The 19579-nt window shown below is 41.5% G+C and overlaps 1 protein-coding gene across 1 annotated transcript in view; it reads right to left on the reverse strand.

The window, feature by feature from the left end:
* Positions 1 to 10421, reverse strand: part of MBIP (MAP3K12 binding inhibitory protein 1) — a 40323-nt gene extending 29902 nt beyond the window's left edge. The window contains exons 1-2 of the mRNA XM_085301819.1: positions 10209 to 10421; positions 7991 to 8139 (exon numbers count right to left, since the gene is read on the reverse strand). Of these exons, the coding sequence (XP_085157945.1) occupies positions 7991 to 8139; positions 10209 to 10421 (362 nt within the window). The remainder of the gene's footprint in view (positions 1 to 7990; positions 8140 to 10208) is intronic.
* Between the last annotated feature and the right edge of the window lie 9158 nt (positions 10422 to 19579).

The raw sequence follows: 19579 nt of genomic DNA on the forward strand, positions 1-19579 counted from the left end.
CAAATCACTGTTTAACTTTCTTCCTGGGTTTGTCTATGGACAGAATGACAGAATTTAGTGTGCAGAAAGTATGTGCATTCGTAGTGCTTGAGCTAGTCAGTTCTAGATTGCCAAATGCACCCATCCGATGCATACTGAGTTGCTAAGAATCAAACTACMTTACCTAAAAAACATTTTTATATAACATCCATGAGATTTCACTTTGAAATAAGACAAACTACCTCTTAAAAAGGTACTTTAACAGGCATCCTTTTTTAAACCAAACAGATTGAGTTTCTTGGAACTTTGACTAGTAGGCCTGTTTTCCAGGTCCTTGGTTATTACTGTGGCTGTCCCTCAAACCAGTTCCAATTTATTAATGTCCTTAAACTGCAGGCATAAGTGAACACAGTAGTCTCATAACAGTTGAACCAGCAGCAAGAAAGAAGGCAGTGTAAACCCTCTCCTCGTGCTCTGTACTCCTGTACTTACACATCGAGATCGTGTGAAACCACGGTTATTGCTGGGATACGTGCTTTGTGCCCATCGCCTCGTGTCCTGTCACTTGGCACCACTGAAGAGAGTCCGGCCCATCTCTTGGGCCCCTTAAGGTCTTTGTAGACRTTGATCAGATCCCCCCTCAGTCTTCTCTTCCCCAGGCTGAAGAGGCCCAGCTCTCGCAGCCGTTCCTCGTAGGGCAGGTGCTCCAGCCCTCTGATCATCCTCGTAGCCCTATGCTGGACTCTCTCCAGTAGCTCCATGTCATTCTTGTACTGGGGAGCCCAGAACTGGACCCAGTACTCGAGATGAGGCCTCCCCAGGGCTGAGTAGAGGGGCAGGATCACCTCCCTCGACCTGCTGGCAATGCTCTTCCTAATGCACCCTCAGGATAACAACTTGAGAGTTACAACAGGTTGCTCTGTTCTCTCAAAAAGGGGTTCATCTTCCACAAGAGGCCACCCAAACTGTACAATTTCCATCCACCTACAGGATAAGCTGATATTCCATSCATCTTGCATCATTTATCTGGGTCACTTTTTGCTTTGTATTTTCTATTGTTTTAGAGCAGGCATGTAATCTTGTGTGGTGAGGTGAACCCACAAAGACTGATTTTTGCACCTGCAGTATACATCATCAAACTAGTTACCATTTTGTGAACGCTTTGTTGCCAATACTCACAGAATACATTTCCCAAAATTCATAATATGGGGAATAGGTGAAAACACAACTTTAAATATATATGCTTTTTAAATAATAAAAAAGGGCATAAATAAATAGGAGTTAGAAAAGGGAGCAGTATGGTTTATCCTACATATAGCTTTTAGCTTCACTTTCCTTTATTGAAGTATTCTCTCTTGRTCTTCTCTGCCTTTGGCTGGAAATAGTAATGCTGTTGTAGCCGTGGTGATCCATGAATCAAAGAGATACAGGGTATGGAGAGAGAGAGAAATCAGATCTGGTCATGTCATTGGAAAAGAGAGACAAGATTTTAGGAGCAGTCTCCTCAGCAAACTGTCATATCTACGGAGCTGTGACCAGGGACTTGCCTGAAGGCTTTTCCTGTTTCCCAGCTACACCAACTTGTCTTATAGACGGTATTTTCTCTCTGTACAAACTTTGTGCATCTTAAATTAGAATGAGATGATGCTGTTTGCTTTAATTGATTAATTTTGTCTTGAACTCTTTATTAGGAACCTCAGTGAACAATTTTGGATGTCCAAGATCTCTTCTTTGAGAAAGAGAGATCTCAAATTCTTCTTGTTCTTCATTTTAGGAGCACTGTCATTAGCCAAAGATTTGGAGAATGTCTGAATACCCAGAATAGGGCTACACCAAGCATGGCTGCTGGAGAATCTTGTCATTCTTTCAATCCTGGCAGTCTCCCCCATGMTTTTCCTGGTTAGGGTTTCCCTTAACAGACATTCAAAAATTAAGAAGTTGTAGGGTAATGTGATGTTAACGTATGTTTATAGTATATTAATAATAGCRTTTATGTCTCAATCAGATGTCCGCAAAAGTCTTGGAAGGAATGCAAATCAAATTTTGTCTTAACATTTCCAGAATTGCAGTCAGCTATAAMTTAGTTTGAAGGAATTTTTCTACAATAACTGATCTCAGCCTGAGGCTGAAAGTTRTAGTTGAAGTCCCAAACTGCTAAAGATACTGGAGAAGAAATGAAAAGGACTGGAGGAAGACATAGCAGAGAAATTTTTAGCTAAATCTATTCTGTTTTAATATATTACGTATCTAGCTCTTGTGGTAGTGGTATGTCTAATGTAATCTGATACAATAATTGACTTTACTGACTGGATTTTACAGTACTTAAGTTTGGTTGATATCATACGAGTGTGTGTGTGTGTATATATATATAGATAGATAGATAGATAGATAGATGCACATATATATGAAGCATTTAATAATTCCACATCATAAAAATATATTTTAATTGAATGTGCTTCATAATTAATCTTAGCTGCATTAACTACAGTAAGCCCAAGAGCACAGTAGCTGAGAATTTCAAGAATGGTTACCACTGGCAATTTGGGGTGCCTCTATTTCTGTTTATGCTCAGTTTGGGACTTCAAAAAGGGACTGATTTTCAAAGGTGAGGGTGCTCACCTATTTTCACCCGAAAGGCAGGTATTTGAAAGGTTTCTTGCTCAGGTATCCAAGTACAGAGCCACTCAAGACTTTGAGCTGTTTTTGAAAAATGTTTGTCCAACCACACTTTCATTTGTATAAAGCAACTAAAAATTTTCTAAGCTAKGGGCACAACAAATTGTAGACTGTTGGGTGATAAGGTTGGATGGATCAGAAATTCGTGAAGTGAAATGCCAGTATTTTAGAAGTGCTGAGTGGCAAGAGGTTAAGAAACTATATCCTGTAATTACCAGATCACTTCTTAGAAAACATGTTGCATAAATTGTTTCTTTTTTCATGTGCATGTTATTTTTTTTCACCTGGATCCTTGTATGAGCTTATATTAGAAAGGGCTGAGCATTCTCTCTTCCCTATAAATCATTTAAGCACCTGAGTAATTCCACTTGCTTTCAGACTACTTCAGCCTCTGCTTAGAGCTGTACACATGCTTAAATACTCTGTTGGGACTCAAATAATTTGATCATGGATAGCATCATCTTGGTATTACTATTTTTGCTAAACATATGTAAAATGAAAATACAAATCCCTGTTACTCTACTCTATTCTTTTTAGACTAATAAAGTTTCCTCTTAGAAAATCTGTCTGCTTTACTCCTTTCCTGACACTGCTGATATTAATCCTTGATTTATAATTTTGCTTAATATTCTCCGAAAATTAAAAACAAGTATATGCTGTCTGTTTGTCTCCCGGGTTATTTATAACGTTAAAGAAATCCGAAAGGTGGTGAAGCATGACCTTTCCTTCCTGAGGCTGTATTGGCTATCCTTCATCAAGCTGTGCTTTTCTAAATGGTCCCCATTTAATCTGCTAAAATGCTTTTTAAGATTCCTTCCTCCTAAAAGGAATCCAAACTAAATGGTCTATAATTTCCTGAAGTGTTCCCAGGGTCTATCTTAAATAATGACATTATGTTGGCCACTTTCCAGCCATCAGGTCTTTTTCTGAATGGAATGACTTTGGAAGATGTCTGCGAAACCTGCAATAGTAACTGCCCTACTTTTAAAAGAAACATTGAATATGGGTAACGATTTATGTGGAAAGTTGTTATTAAATGTCACTATATTATTATATCATATTATAGAAGACATAGTGTTTTCCCTTTTTATCTGTTTTATCTAGAAAATATTCACTTGAGGTATTTACTATAAATTGATTTTTGCATTTTGTATGTGGTTGTATATAATTATTTGTAACAAATGTCCTTAAAATGAAGTATTAGAACAAAATTAGGTATTTATAACAAATGTCCTTAAAATGAGGTATTAGAATAGGAAGTGCCAAATTGTTTGTTCAATATATGGTCTCAAGCTAAAAGACAGAGTCCTAACAGAACAGATTTAAATAGGGCACTAGCAGAAAGCCAGAAATAATATCCTTGCTATTTAATATATATATATTATATATATATATCTTAACTTCATTTTAAGTGTTTCAAAACTAAAATAAAAAAATAACTAGAAAGAACAGATGTACAAAACAGACCTATAACAATATGGCATAAAAARGTAGGTATTAGGAATACTCCTAACTGTAGTTGTAGCTACTTAGGGCAAGCACTGATAGCTTGCTAACACGGACCGTGAAGTGTCATATTCCTTCTTAAATATGTCACGTTTATTAGCAGCAGTACTATCATTATTATTCCTTTGTACTGGGGCAATATGAGAGATGTCAGTCAGCAGTTTAAGCCCAACTGCGCTACAGCTATGAAATACTGTCCCACATATGTAATTACATATGTAATGTGTAATTACTGCCCCACAGAACTTTGTTTTGAAATACTAGAACAGAGAACAAATGCTTTCCCGGAGGTAAGGACACAGAATAAGTTAGATGTCCAGGGCACAACCACTGAGAAACTGCTGCTGAGGGCTGGAGGTCAATGTTAACTGGTTACCCTGTGCATACCCCTGTCTGCACTAACTGGGAAGTAAAATACATGGTCTTAAACCGCTTTCCACGCAAATAAAGCAACGTGTGCGCATGGCCAATTAACACAGGTCAACTGATGCTCAATACTTCGTTAAGACTTAATAGTGAAAGAGGTCTAAGCCTTGTGTTTTGCTCTTAGTAATTTTTGGGAGGTTTTTGGTGGTTTGTTCAATATACTGCACTATCCAGCATTTCACCTCCAATACAAACTTTTCGTTTTAAATAATGTATGATTACAGCAGTGGCCAGTTTATGTTGTCCTTTTCATTCTTGAAATACTTTAGAAGAATTAAATCTCACAAAGCTTTGAGAACTAATGAAGAATCAATTTTTACACGTGAAAAACTGGAGGTAAGGTAAACATTTCTGAATATCAATTGTAGAATTAGGCACTGACCAGATAGATACATTTGATCTGATTTTTAGAGGCACTGAACAGCCTTGAATATTCACAGTGGAAATTTTTGGCCTAGTGGCTAAATTCACAAAGAATTGTGGATACCATAAAACTGAGAATTACAAGTTTTTGGATACTTGTCCTCAGGTTGCAATCCACAGATCAGCCTTGTCTGTACAATTACCCAGGATGAAGGTATGTGAGGAGTTCATTAGCTCAGAATAGTATTTACAGCAGACAAGCATGAAGCTGCCTAGCTAAACTAACACATAGCAAAGACTGAGTTACAGATTCTCATAATTCCAGCCGCCCTTCTGAGGCATAAATAATGCTTTACAAACTTCGCTCCACACGGGTTGAAAACTCTGAATCCTTTCCCGAAGTTAACTGTTTTGAGTCATTTTTAGAGAAGTAAGAGATGGAGAGAACTGCGGACCACGAGCATGATCCTGAAATCTGTTCCCTGGAGCGCTCACAAGGATGGGGAAATGTTGGGACCATTATTTAATAGCTCCAGCCACCAGTGAGAGGTGTCTTTTTCTTAGTAAAGAGAAGAATGAGAGGTAGAAGGGTCAGAAATAAATGGCAAACTGTGGGATTCCTGGTCAGAATATACAACTGTCTCGCAGTGTGGCTTTCTGAGCCAGTGAAAAAAGAGAAGGACAGTGAGTAATGGCAGAGCCACCTTCAGACCCTGAAGCTTGGCAGAGCTTCCAGTGCTGAAGTGTATGGCTGGGGGTCATGTCTAGCAACTCACAAGTCCTAAAGATCTGCAGGTCTGCGATTGAAGGTGACTGTAAAATTGACACCTAGCTACCAGATTAAGCATGGTTTATCCAATCCTACCAAGGGAAAGTTTGTGCCAGAGCTAAAATCAGATGTTAGGATTTTCTAATTTCCTACATCTGTAATCTAGATCRCTATACTCCACCTCTCCAAAAAGCTGTATCAAGAAATAAAATTTCAGTGTTGCATTCCATGCTTAAGGGAAAGCAAATAACAATGAAAAATGAGGAAGAATGGCTGATGTGCAAACTCTTAAGAGCCATTTTTATACATACTATTAGCAAAGGATTACATGCACTGATGAATCAGCAATTTTAATCAGATGAAAATACTTTTGAGCACAGTTCCAGTATGATGAATATGCTAGAGTTGTAGATCACCAGGAAGAAGATTAATATTCTGTGTATAATTATACACATTTCTTCTCAATTCTTTTTTTGAAGACAGACAGCAAATAGAATTTAAAGCAACAGTCACTCCAGGAATTCACATAACCACAGAGAAAATGTGCAACACAGCATGCAACTGCCTGCCCCCATGTGTCGAGCGAGTTCCAACATCTCCCTAGAAGACATCTACCTAATTTCCCACCTACTCCCTTCTTGCTCCTCGAGTTTGGTCCTACGGCCTCACCCAGCTTTTTCCTTCCATCCCCTTTCAGGCACGGAGGGGCTACTGGCCTGTGACAGCGCAAACAGAAGTGCACTGCCAGAGAGTTATCCCACCTGGCAGTGGTCAACCAGGCTGTTCCTAGGAGAGGTCTCACAGCAGCCGTACTGTGGGTGACCCTTGACGATGGAGGTTTCCGTGGGTCTATTTGTCATGAGGTCTGTGCTAAAAGAATATGTTGAATATTTCATTTATGGCCTTTCTGAGAGTATGTCTATGTTKAGTTGTCCCTGGCTCACACTTTTGACACCATAAAGAGGAAAAAAATGTGCTGTGYTTTTCTGCACAGTGAAAGAGATCTGAGGCAGAGTGTGAAGTGCAGRTTGGTCCAAGCTTGTGGTTTGGTAGGACAGAATGATCGTGGGCTTCTGTAGATCATCCAGATACCCACGGTACCCTGCAGGCATACTTACAGCTGAGGTTTCCCCACCTGCTATCAGTTGGCAGGCTCAAAGTGCACCCTGAGCTGGTGGCTCAGCAGTATAGATAGCGAGCAAAAACAGTCCTAAGGACACCCCCCTGGGATGCTGAAGCAAGATAACATAGACGTAATCGTTTGTGCTTCTGCGGTCAATGGTCATTAATTTGCATTCATTGACTGCTTGATACTGTCAAAGGTCTACAACACAGCAATCTCAATAATGTAAGAACAGCAGCCAGTCCTATTTCAAAGAACTAATTGGATGACTCATCCTAAACATCAATTAGCACAATCAGGTCCTTAGCGATGATTTTTGAAGCATTATTGTTAATTTCCTTGCTGGATTTTTTTATAGCTGTCATCTGTTGCTATCAGACAGTGTTAATGTGATACACTGTGTGCTCTCTTTGTAGAGGCGGAGTGGGAAAAACATTTCCATACTGCACACTGATAGCAACTCATTACCCGGGCTAGAGAGAACTGCATTCGGTGTTGAAGAAAGATTTAAATAAATAAAGTAGCACCAAATTATGTTAGGTAAAATTGAAATAAACTCTACTGCTTCTAATGATAAGTTCTGTTGGAGCTGATACATGGTCACCAGACCTGTGTCTAAACTATAGTTGTTTGCCACAGTACATCCTCTTTGCTCYCCAGTCATCCAGACCAGGGACTTTTTCAGAGCACAGCCAAACTCCCCCTGACCAATAGAGTTATGGTGGCAATGGGGTGCACACACCAATTCCCAGGAGTTTAGGAGCGCTCTTTCCCTGCTGTTTGCTCAAGAGTACAAAGAGGCTAGATCTATGCTACACGCTTTAGTGAGGGATCAAGAGAGCTTAGCCACAAAGAGTTCCCACCTATGGCAGTATCTGTGGAAGGGTAAATTGGTCCAAGCCAACAGCTGTGCGGGCATGCCTAGGCTTGCTCTGTTTAATATGTTTAAGGTGAGCCTATCTCAACCTTGCATTGCAGCCTGGAGATGCAAACAACAGTCTCCACGAGCAAGGAAGGCTCYCTGAAATACTAGGTGAAAACACCTTAGACACCACAGAAATGGCACAGAACTTCTACAGAAGCYACCCTGAGATAACCTGAGCTGCAGTTCTTGCTGGCTCACTTCAAGGGGCCAGCAGGACCATTACCTGCACAGCAGCAGCCCTCCATAGAGGCRCTCAGCCATCTCCTTTGTGGCCAGCTCACTCGGTACGTACAACCTGCAATCCAGATCATGGCCTGCGGCAGAATGCAGTACTGTGCACAGATACTCAAATGTAGCCAAGGCCACCAGTGCCTGGGACGAGCAGCATCTAAATGCTCATGGGTAGTTGACATAAAGTGAGTTGATAGTTTCCTTTTACTTTCTGCTGGTCATGGTCTACTTCACAGAAAACATACCTGCATGTGGCACTCTTGGCAGCACTTCCAGCAATGAGACGAAGAATGGAGTAAGTCTGGAGAATGAGCTGCCCAGTGTCACCGTAACAAATCTGTGGCTCAGGAAGCCTCCGCGCAGCCTCGGTCCCTAGGTACCTATAGTTCAGACATCTAAAGGACTTGATATCTTTGTATATKATCATTAACTTCATGATCATAGTTAATGTAAATGCTTTAGGGTTATTGGTTTTTTTACTCTCTACCTCTTCACATTTCTCTCTGCYGAATGGAGCAATGACTGCCCAAACTTCATTATATTCCTAGGCCTATAAAAACTTCTGTGAAGAGAATGGAAAACACAGGGATTAATTATCTGAAGAAATTAATAAAAGGGGACAGACTGGACTACATAAGATAGTGACTGGCAGAGAAGACTGAGGAAGAACTCTGGTTCTATGACCATGTTTAAACAGCAAGATCTGTGACCGCTTCCCCATACTCTGATCCAGGTATGGGATGTAAGTAGGAGTGCAACTGTTGGGCAGTGAGTGCATAAGGACATTCCATCCTATCCCCTCYGCTATATGTTGGTTTCCACAGAAAATGAAGATTAATATATGGAGTCACGGTGATGGTAGCACACTCTGGTCAGGTTCCCACTGTGGACCCTGAGGTGCAGGATCRTGATGCTTTTAATTTGCTTTTTTATGTATGCACAGACACAGGAAGTGTATCTGCTTACCTACTCACATTTTGTCTCGTTTCCCAGATTTTGCCTTACCAACAAATGTAATGGTAGTAAATAAATAGTCTGTGGTCATCTTTTTCTCACCATCAGCTGATGAGGGCAGAAGAGGCCACAGCTACTACATCATATGATGTTTATCTGAGCATATGGGGTATTTTTCTAGCATTTCTACATCTTAAACAAAAGGGATGGAGAGTCACTCCACGCACACTAATTGGTAGGTGAAAACACCTTCCTAGAGTATGAGAGGTGTGCAGGTCAGCTTGGTCTCCCACACAGCCCGGTGAGCACTCTCACTGCTAGACAGCTTGGTGTGCAGAAGAGCAACCGAGTCTGTCATTCAGTGTGCAGGTTTGGGGATGAGGCAGTTTCCTTCTGATCTCAGAGACCAGAAAGAGGTACCTAAGCCCTGAAGAGCAGTGTCATTTCCTGCTGGCTAGTYTGGGCATCGCTCTTGTCATCTGTTATGAAGCCCATGAGTTTAGCCCAGAAGGTGCTTAAAAGTTTGGCACCGCAACAATTACATCTCTCTATGGTTTTAGCTTCTAAGCCAAAATCCTCCTTTTTGATTGCCTAAATATGCTTAGTGCCTCTAAAAATCAGGTCACGTACTYGCTTCTTATACATGAATATGGCATCTGCAGCCTTTACCAACAACAAGTTTCTATTTTCTTCCATCTCATTGATAAAGATATTGAATAGCACCGAGCTAAGAATAGATCTTTGTGGAACCCCGTTATATAATGATGTCCTCTGTGCAATTACTTTTTAGCTCTATCAGCCATTTCAAGACAGTTAAAATATGCTACGCAGATTTTATGTTGTGTCACTTTTTAACCAGAAGGTCAAAGTAGAAGGTGAAATATCATAAAGCAGTTACGTGCAACTTCCTTCAGTAACTAAACCTTTTCATTTCATGAAAAGATGTAATCAGATTTATCTAGTTTTCCATGCAACCACATTCACTGGAATGGCTTGTGTTGCTATCTTTAAACTTCTTACTGATTAGGTCCTGTTCTATTCTTTCCGTTATTTTGCCTGTAACGAATATAAGGCTATTCAATTTTTAGTTACTTTGGTGACATTCGTTAGGCTTTTAAAACATCGCCAGTGTGTGAGGGCTTTTCTAGGCCACTGAAGCTTTGACRGCGTTCCAGTATTTTAAGAGGTTGTTGTATGTACAATAGAATAAAATAAACCTTATTTCCTTTGGATTTATATCTTCTTCCCCCACTCACTGCTGTAACTCCAGCTCCCTCCAGGTCTTCTACATCGTTCCAGCCCAGTTCTGCCATGTCCCCCCGCAATGTCTCTAGCTGTCCTCCAGCACATTGCCTAACTCCCCACACCACCGCTACGCGCTCCTTCCGGTGTCTCTGATGTTGTCCCTGTGTCCAGCTCCCTTCAATCTTCTCTGTGTTGGGTACAACTAAACCTTCAGCATTCTCCATGTTCTCTGCCTCTGGACATGGTCCTCCCAGCGCGGAAGAGACAGCACACCTGGCACAGACATGCTGATTGGCGAGCTAGTACTTGTGTGATTGCTGACTAGCAGGCTGCTGCTAACTGTAGTGAGCAACGAATTCTCCTCCTCTACCCAGCCAGGACTTTTTTTTTCTATTAATTGTGTAGAAAACTACTTATCTTTGCCACTTCTGCTAAATGTGGCTGCAWCTAATCCAAAAAGTCAAAAGCTTTTATTTTTTGGGAGGGGAGAGAGGAAAGGAAAAGAACTAGTGGCCAGCTGAAGGGCAATCACATCACCCTCACTCTTTATTAAGCCACACATAAAAATCAAGCTCAGAATGTTTCTCTGGCCAATCGTTTGAGAACTCAGGGGTGCATACTATGCCATCCTGGAATGGTTCAGCTTCAGCATCTACTGTAAATGTTCTCCGTCACTGAGAAAWCAGGAAGCACTTCATCGCTGAGGTGTGAATATACCACCAGCACGTGAGCATTTGCAGTAGTAAATAAGGAATACTTATACTGTGCAATAATATCTTATTACAATAACAGGTCTAGTGTAAACTTCTAGTACAAAAGAGGAAACTCCATCATATACACTTCATAGCACAACACTCCAATTAAGAAGGTCAGCAATAGTTCAGAGGCTTCTGCTAGAGACCTGCAAAAAAGCACGACTCTAACCCGTACTGCCTACGAACGCTCTTGTCAACGCGGCTCGTGTGAAACCCCTTCACTTTGCCAGTACTGTGCCCTACACTGGCCCAGACTGGGAAAGTGCACTTCACTTAATATACATATAAAAATACTAAACAACATAAATTCTTCAGCAAGAGCTTGAAAGAGTATCTGTGCTACAATCACGTATCGCATTAACATTTGATGTTATTACTGCTTCGCAGGTGCAACAATCCTTGGTCCTTGCCCCTGTGGGAGAGCGGTGGTTGACTTCTATTTCTTTTTTAACTGTTTACATTTTTGCTTCAATCATAGTTTGTCTTATCTCTCCCTCTGCAGGAGGGCAATCATCAGTGAGATTTGCCGCGAATACATTGTGGCTGATGTATCTAATGGAACCTGCACTTATAGCCAGACCTGTCAATAACCCTAGCACCATTACAGTAGATAGCTTTTCACAAGATTGGCTTCTTCTTGCAAAGATTATTCAGTACCATATGCGCAAACAACAGCAGCCATTATTGCCCTTTATTTCCCACCTCTCTTTTCCTTAGACTAGCACATCTCTTTATTATTATTTGACAGCAATGAAGAATAGMCCAATCTTTGCCATCATTCGGTAACAACAATTCTTAGCACTTTTCATGTTCAAAGGGCTTTGCCGTCATTATCTAATTAATCTTCACAGCAGCTCTATGAGGCTGATAAGAAAGGTTTAGCCTCATTTTATGGACGGGGAAACTGAAGCTGTGAGTTTAGCCGCTTGATTTTCAAAGGTGCTCTGCGTTCCTGGCTCCCRTTGAAGCTAATGAGAGCGCGGAGGGAACATCGCAGCGTCTCTGCGAGAGCGGGGGCTTGGCCAGGCTCTCGGAGGAGTGCTGGGAGAACACGACGGGCACTGCTTGGTCCCAGAGCCACGTCCAGGCCACCTGACTGGTCCTCCCTCACCTCTGGGTTGTCAGTGGCCAGGTGGCCATTACACTTCATATATTCCTAGCTAGCTTTTCAGTCAACGTTTCAGTGTCGTGGAGGAATATTTCATAAACTCTGCACTGGAAGTTTCATCCCACYGGCATTTTATTAGATTCCTCCCCACTCTAGAAAGATGCCTTTAACCTGTTGAAAGATGTCACTGTGCACTGCAAGCACCAGGTTTAACATAACATTGATTCACTTGCAGTTTTATGGACACATTTTATGGAAATTGCACTTATTTTGAAATCCTCCCTGAGCACTAAGGAGCGTAGACAGAACGCATTCACTAATGCTTCCCTAATTCATGGAGGTGGCTGTTTTACCAGTCACTGTCAGATCCTTAATCAGTGGAGTTGTACAGCATGTAGATATTCAGTAAAAGTGCTTAATAAAAATCATTTAATTCTAAATTACAAGAGTGCACTTAACCCTAAAGATATTAAAACTGATTGTTTGATGTACTGCATCGAGTGGTAGAAATTTAAAAATAAAAGCTTCCTTTACGTGCATCAAAAAGAACAAATCTCGTATCCTTCATATCCTAGTGTCATGATGTTACACTGTGATAAACTAATCCATTTTGGAGTTCTGAGCTGTAAATACAAAGTACTTCAACCTGATTGGTGACAACAYGAGGAACTGAGTCTCGAAAGCCAGCGCTATGGCTGGCTTTCCGCTCACACAGTYCTTGAAGGCCATCTGTCCCGGTCGGTGTGCTTGCTGCTGCGGATTTATCAGTCCATGCCGCAGTTTGGCTGCCGGTGTGATGCAAGCTGGRTCATAGCGTTGTAGCGGTAGCTACGCATTTTTGATATTAAATTATAGAAAATCTGTGTCTCCCCTTTGGAAGATGTCATAAAATATTTGTATTCACCCCTATATGCATGGATCAAGCCCCTCCCTCAGAAGACAGATATACACACACACACGTCAGCTGAGGTGATCACCTTCTATTCACCCAACTTCCAACAATAAATATTCCAAAAATGGGCCAGCAAAGTCCAGGTTTTGGGCAGATGGAGATATTTGTATTTATTTTCATGATATGAAAAGTAGTAAATAAGTATATTTTGGCCCTATTTCATCCTGTTTTCAAACAAAACGGTTTTGCAGTTTGATTTTTCTCAAAATGTGGCCTTTTTGGAAAACATCAATAGCAGTGATTCTTTAGAAGAAATCAATACCTTAACATTTTTGCTTAGGCAGTTAGAAACAGAAAGATTTATTTTTATTCAAACTCAACAAATGCCAGCATTTTATTGTCAAAAAGAGAAAGGAAAAAAGAAAGGAGATGGGTGTGTCTGGATTTTGATAAAACGCAAAAGCTTACAAACCTGCATTTATTTTTAAAGCAACAAATACCTTTTAATGCTCAGGACTTTTTCCTTGGGAATCAAAATCAACCTCCGTCCACTGTAGACATATTTTGAAACCTCCCTTCACCAGCTCCTTGCTAATTGCCCGTTTTTCTGGACAAGATGCAGGACTTGCCTCAGAACAKGCATCTGGCTGCAGGACTGATTTGGGGGTCGGAATCTATCACAACTCAGTATTTCTCACAGTGATGATATCGTTTGAATCCACCTTCCTTCATTTTCCAGCTTTATATCCAGATGTTTCCCACATGCACTGTACTTAAAGATGCATTTTTTTGATCGCTTTACTGGGACATTCATGGACCGTGGAGCGTTTCATTTTCCTAATTTGGAGGCTGTGGGAAAGTGCAGGTTTTATTTTCTCTTGAGTCCTCCAGAATTGAGATATCAAAGCTATCAGCTCAATGTGCTGAGAGCTGCTGCTAATAAAAGGGGCTTAATTCCACCTGATGATGTTAAAATCCTCCTGAAATCATAAAACAATTTGTCTAAAAATTTTTGTGGGTTCTARTGGTTTGATTTTTCCTTATTCCACAACAGAATTTAAAATCTTGGGATCAAAGTCAAAGAGTCATATGTCCTTTGATTAATTTTTTTTTCTCATAATGTTTTCTGACAAATCTGTACAGTATGTTTGATTGCTTAATTGTTTAATTCTGCCTCCCATAAACAAGATTAATTGCAATTCGCTAGCCTGAATAAATGCATTCCCTTTACAGTAAACGGGCAAGCACTGGCGTCCTGCGGCTGAGCCGCAACGAGAACGTAGGAGGGTTCGAAGCGGGGGCACCGCAGTCCTGGCACCGCCCTGGCGCCTCGCGACAGGGCGAGGAGGAAAAGCGCTGGAGCCTGGTGGGTCTGGAGCGGGTTGTGGAGGGAGCAGATCCTGCCGCCGGCGCTGGGGCACCTTCCCGTGTCACCCTGCACGGCAGAAGGTCCAGGGAGGTCCAGGGGGGTCCAGGGAGGTTCAGGTAGGTCCAGGGGGGTTCAGATAGGTCCAGGGAGGTCCAGGGAGGTTCAAGTAGGTCCAGGGGGGTCCAGGAAGGTTCAGAGAGGTCCAGGGAGGTTCGGATGAGTCCAGGGAGGTCCAGGGGGGTCCAGAGAGGTCCAGGGAGGTCCAGGGAGGTTCAGGTGGGTCCGGGGAGGTCCAGGGAGGTTCAAGTGGGTCCAGGGAGGTCCAGGGAGGTCCAGGGAGGTTCAGGGATGTCCAGAGAGATCCAGGTGGGTCCAGGGGGGTCCAGGAGGGTCCAGGGAGGTTCAGGGAGGTCCAGGGGGGTCCAGATGGGTTCAGGGGAGTTCAGAGGGGTTCACGGGGGCTGGTTGCCCCCTAAACAGGCACCTGGACAAATCCCACGCGAGTCCCCCAGGCGCCTCCTCCTCGGCACAGCCTTGCCATCCACGTCGCCTCGCGTCCTCGACGCAGCCCGCATGGGGCACAGCTTGGAGCTTAATTATTTAAATGCTATATCGTGTCAGCACGGGTGAGGTAAAGAGAAAAAATTAGCGAGAACGCTCTTGAGAACACTCATGCTAACTAAAATTGCCATATTGTTATCACCCGTTTCATCGTAATGTTAGTTTAACTTGACTCACTAGCTTAAAAACTTGCAAATACATAGAAAAAAAAAATCCCATGCCCGTTGCCAGTTACAAGGCTGAATTAATGAACCAAATTTTGGACTGGCAGCTGGGTGATTCTGAACTCAGTTTCCCCCAGCCCATTTTACACTATCCACCACAAAACCAAATGTAAAACTTTTTCCCAGCTGGGATAAGCATCCGCCCGTGCAGGACCCCGTGGAAGGTTTTCTAACGGCGATCTGGACCACGTCCACAGGCCGCTGCTCCTCGGACTCTACTTTCCTTCTTCCCCGGGGCCAAACCCCCACCGCAGCGCACGAACAGTCTACAGCCTCGCAGAGTCTGCAGCAGGTGTACGCACAGGGTGACCAGCTGGTGCCAGGTCATGTCAAAAGTACAACCGCACATACAGTGACGATAGTAGGGATTAACAGTCCAGCATTTCGGCGCCAGGAGAACCATAGTAAATTAAATACACCTATTAACAGTTCTGAAAGTTCTAGCTAACGTAAGAAGCGCAGTCGTGTTGTCTGCTTTGCATCTGGCGTAACCTTCTACCTACATGCAAAGAATTGGCCTAATATTTCTGCAGAAAGATCCGTGGCTATGCAAAGGACAAAACAGCGGCAGGAAAATGCTTCTTTTCTTTGCATRTATTACTGAATGCTTTAGATTACTAGAAAGGAAAAAAAAAAACAGAATTTACTCTAATTGTCATTGTTTCTTTCTGCTTGTTTATCTTTTTGGATTCAGCTTACCTTAGCCATTTAAAAAATTATGAAAAGAATTTTACTTCAGTTTATCATGAGCCTCTCTTTTAGCTCCTCAGATTCCAACAAATACTTTCACTATATTAAATATTTCTACTGATTATTTTATTTGGAAAAATGTACTGTTACCAAACCAGAAATTTGGATTACATTTCAGAATTTAGCCCAAAGCTAGGAATTTAATGAGTCCCATCGAATTTATTTTCCAAGCAACGCAACTCGTCAGAGTCCGTTTTCCATGAATGCATATATCCTTGATACTCAACATGAATGTTATGTAACACTAATTGCATAGTACAGAAACTCATCTCTGTCTGCCTGGATTTAAAAATAATTTCTTAATGCTTGTGTTCCAGAAAAAAGAAAATGTTCACACTAGCCTAGTGGCCAGATTCTCAACTTGGGAAAATTGGTATTAACGTCACTGATCCGGAATAGTTATTGTTTCAAAATGGCATGAGAAATAAAGTATTAATACACATCTCTGGGAGTTTTTCTTTATTCTGCTCTGCCAGATGTATAATACTAAATTCTTAGATAATTTTATTTTAAATTAAATAATGAATTAAATCTTATCGGATTCATGATTCATTTAGATTTCACTAACCCACACTATCCAAATGGGTAGGTACATAGTTTTGATGAGCTGGTAGTTGAAGTGCAAAGATAATACGGAAAGCTTTTTCTGAAGTGATTACAGGGGATATTACTACAATTTCACAGTGTTTAAACATGTTTTCTCCACAATTGTGGTGATGCTAAAATTACCGTGAACTACATACAAAGTGCTATATAGAGTGCATTGAGTTCACTTAAAACCAAATATGGGTTGTGGTGGTACGATTATCCCCAAATTAAGTCAAAATAGAAGTTTGAGCTCACTACTATGGCAGTTTTCTAGAAAGCCACTAGGTGGGAGTTATTTTCCTACCGAGCAACTTTATTCTGCTCACAGAGGCCGTTGCTTTGCAGTATAAGGCTGCAAAGGAGGCATTTTCCTTCTGCATTATCCATGTTACAGTTTCAAGCAAACACTTAACATTAAAAAAGTAGTAATTTACAGAAGTCCTGCCWTATAGAACCAGAACCCGACCTTGCAAGCGCTAGGCAGGGGTTGCTCCACTAATACCAGCGCCAGGGAATTGATACGGCATTTCCTCAAGTAGAAAGGATCAGGCCAAATACAGGCAAAAACCAGTATCTGTAGAACTAGTAATAAATGGAGAAAGAAATTAAGTATAATCTGAGCAGAAATAAAAAAAGTCTGGCTACAACTGGGGGAATTACAAAGAAAAAAGTTATTTCATCAAAAGTGCTTCCCACTCAAGTATACTTTTTGATATTACTCTTTGCTATTTTATAAAATTAATCTTACAGTATAAGCTTTCAGATAAATATTCTTAGTTTCACTTTCTGGCCTTTTCTGAACTYGTCAGTACAAAACCCCAAAGCCGTGAACGCCACATTTCAGCTTGGAGCTTGTCACTCSTATTTGCAGCAAAGTAGGACGGAGTGTGACCTGGAGGCAGCTACTGAACTTCTGTGATGCAGAAGATGGAAACTGATCTTTCCTGAATTTGCCCTTTGCTTTCTAGACGTCCAAATTTCACCAGTGATGCAGGATTTTTATTTGACCTTGTGCCATAAAGCGTCTGACTAGCAGAGGGTTATTCTTGCACCCCCCACTGCAGCTTTCTCTTTCTTCTCCCTTCTCAGCCGTTGTGGCAGAAGAGGGTGGGATGCACAGCGCTTACAACTGGCACTACTTGGATTTCCTTCCTAAAAGAAAATTTGGCCTATTTTGATTTTTTTTCTCCTGGAAGCATGTAATGAGGAATGCAAAGAACCAGACTTCTTGTGTTCTCTGAAAGAGAAGGAAATGATTGCTAAGCATGCAAACATAAAAATCACACCTTGGGTATGTGTGTTCAGTGCTGTGAATACCATGTGATTAGTGTCTATAGTCTGCCTAAGATCTTCGAAAATCATGACTTTTCACAGCAAACTTTTTTATTATTCAGTAAGCCCACAGCAAAGCATTAATCACCAGAATTTTTATCATCTGGAAAAAAAGCAACTTTGCCTTTTTAGCCCTTTGATTTAAAAGGAAAAAATGCAACATTAAGATATAGTAATACTTGAGCAATAGATTTAAAAAAAAAGCAGATAACAACAAAACACAGGAAACTCATAAAGCTGATAATATAAATACAAAAACATCTTGAAGAAATTCTTGGGACCTTATAGTGATTTTTAGCACGGCTAAAAAAACGAAAGTACAGCAAGTCACTCTTAATATCTGTCTCCATTTACTCATACAAGGATTTGTCCTGTGTGAACAACGGTGGTAAAAAATTTATAACAGTAATATAGACTATATTTTCTAACAGTAATATAGACTATAATATAGTGTGGATACTATTATTGTACAAGCCACAGAATTGGGAGTTTGAATGCTTTCTATGAATGCTAGCAGTGCTTAAATAAATGCTAATAACCAATATGAATATATTTCCTCTTCCCTTACGACTTCATAGTGCAAAGGAGAGAAAAATCAATTGAAAACACTAAGATGGGGGCAAGCCATTCTGAAAAGTGATTTTTGAAGGGTTTTCCTTTCTTACCTGAACCTCTTCTCTCCAGATAGATTCTTCCATGAATCATTTGGACTAAGAACAGAAGCAGATACGGGGAGACAAAAGTCAGAGACAAGCTAAATGGATTCTTACTCCAGACTACAATCAGTCCTCAAGAAAAGCCAGTTAATGATACTTGAGACAATGGCCTGATCCCCGGCGCTGCCGTAGTCACCTTGAAACGCTCCCACCGCAACGGTTTCAGAGCAGCCCAGCAGCTCCCGCCTCAACCTTTTCTGCACCCTTTGTGGCGAGGCAGTCTCTGGGCCCTGGCACGGGAGGCTACGCTGCGTCTTGTGCAAAGAAAATGGAAATAATTCAGAAAACAATACTGGAGGCATTTTAGGCAACTAAATTTGTTAATTTTAAAGTTTCGTTTTTAAATTTGCTAATATTTTTTTTTCTTCATTGTATTCACATTCCAGTTTTGACAGACTCTTYTTCTGCCAATTTTCCCTGGCTGCGTGCTGGAGAAGGGACCCGACTAGTGCCCCTAACCAGTGAAACTTTGTGTCTGCCTCGTGAGGAGACTGGGGATCAGGAGAACACTGAAAGATCCAGGAATCCTGGCTCTAGCCGAAAAGCCCAGGATCTAGYATCCAGGTCTATGACAATAATAATTTATAATCTAAAAGTCCATCTGAAGTCCATCAGGCCGTTAGGACTCTGGTACACTCGGCCTCACAGTGAAGGAGCTCTGTGACCTTTGGGGCCTTTCCAAGCTGCCCTGATCCAGGTTTTCTCTGCAGTAAACCCATGACAGAGGTGGAGGAGGCTGGGAGAGAAGGTGTCCATTGTAATGCTTGGCACCAGAACTGAAGTCAGGAAACGCCAGTGACTTCCCCAGTGTCGCTGGGTAGGGGTATGCCATAGTGACATGGTCTGGCAAGGAAGGAATCAGGAACAAGAATAAAGTAGGACAGATAAAGGGAGAAGAACAGGAGAATAGGAACATGTTCAGAACAAGGCAGAACCAGAGATGGGAGGATGGCAGCAGTAGTAACTGTCAAACAGTGAAGACAAGCCAATAGGACAGCAAAGAGGAAGGATCTGGGGACTTTAGAAGGAGTGGTAGGTGCAGAAGCAGTATGTGTAGGACAGGACTCCAGGAGACCAGGACTGCAGA

The sequence above is a fragment of the Rhea americana genome, unplaced genomic scaffold, assembly GCF_003343005.1.
Source record: "Rhea americana isolate MKP2758 unplaced genomic scaffold, rheAme1 scaffold_18, whole genome shotgun sequence".
In the NCBI taxonomy this organism is placed as follows: Eukaryota; Metazoa; Chordata; class Aves; order Rheiformes; family Rheidae; genus Rhea; species Rhea americana.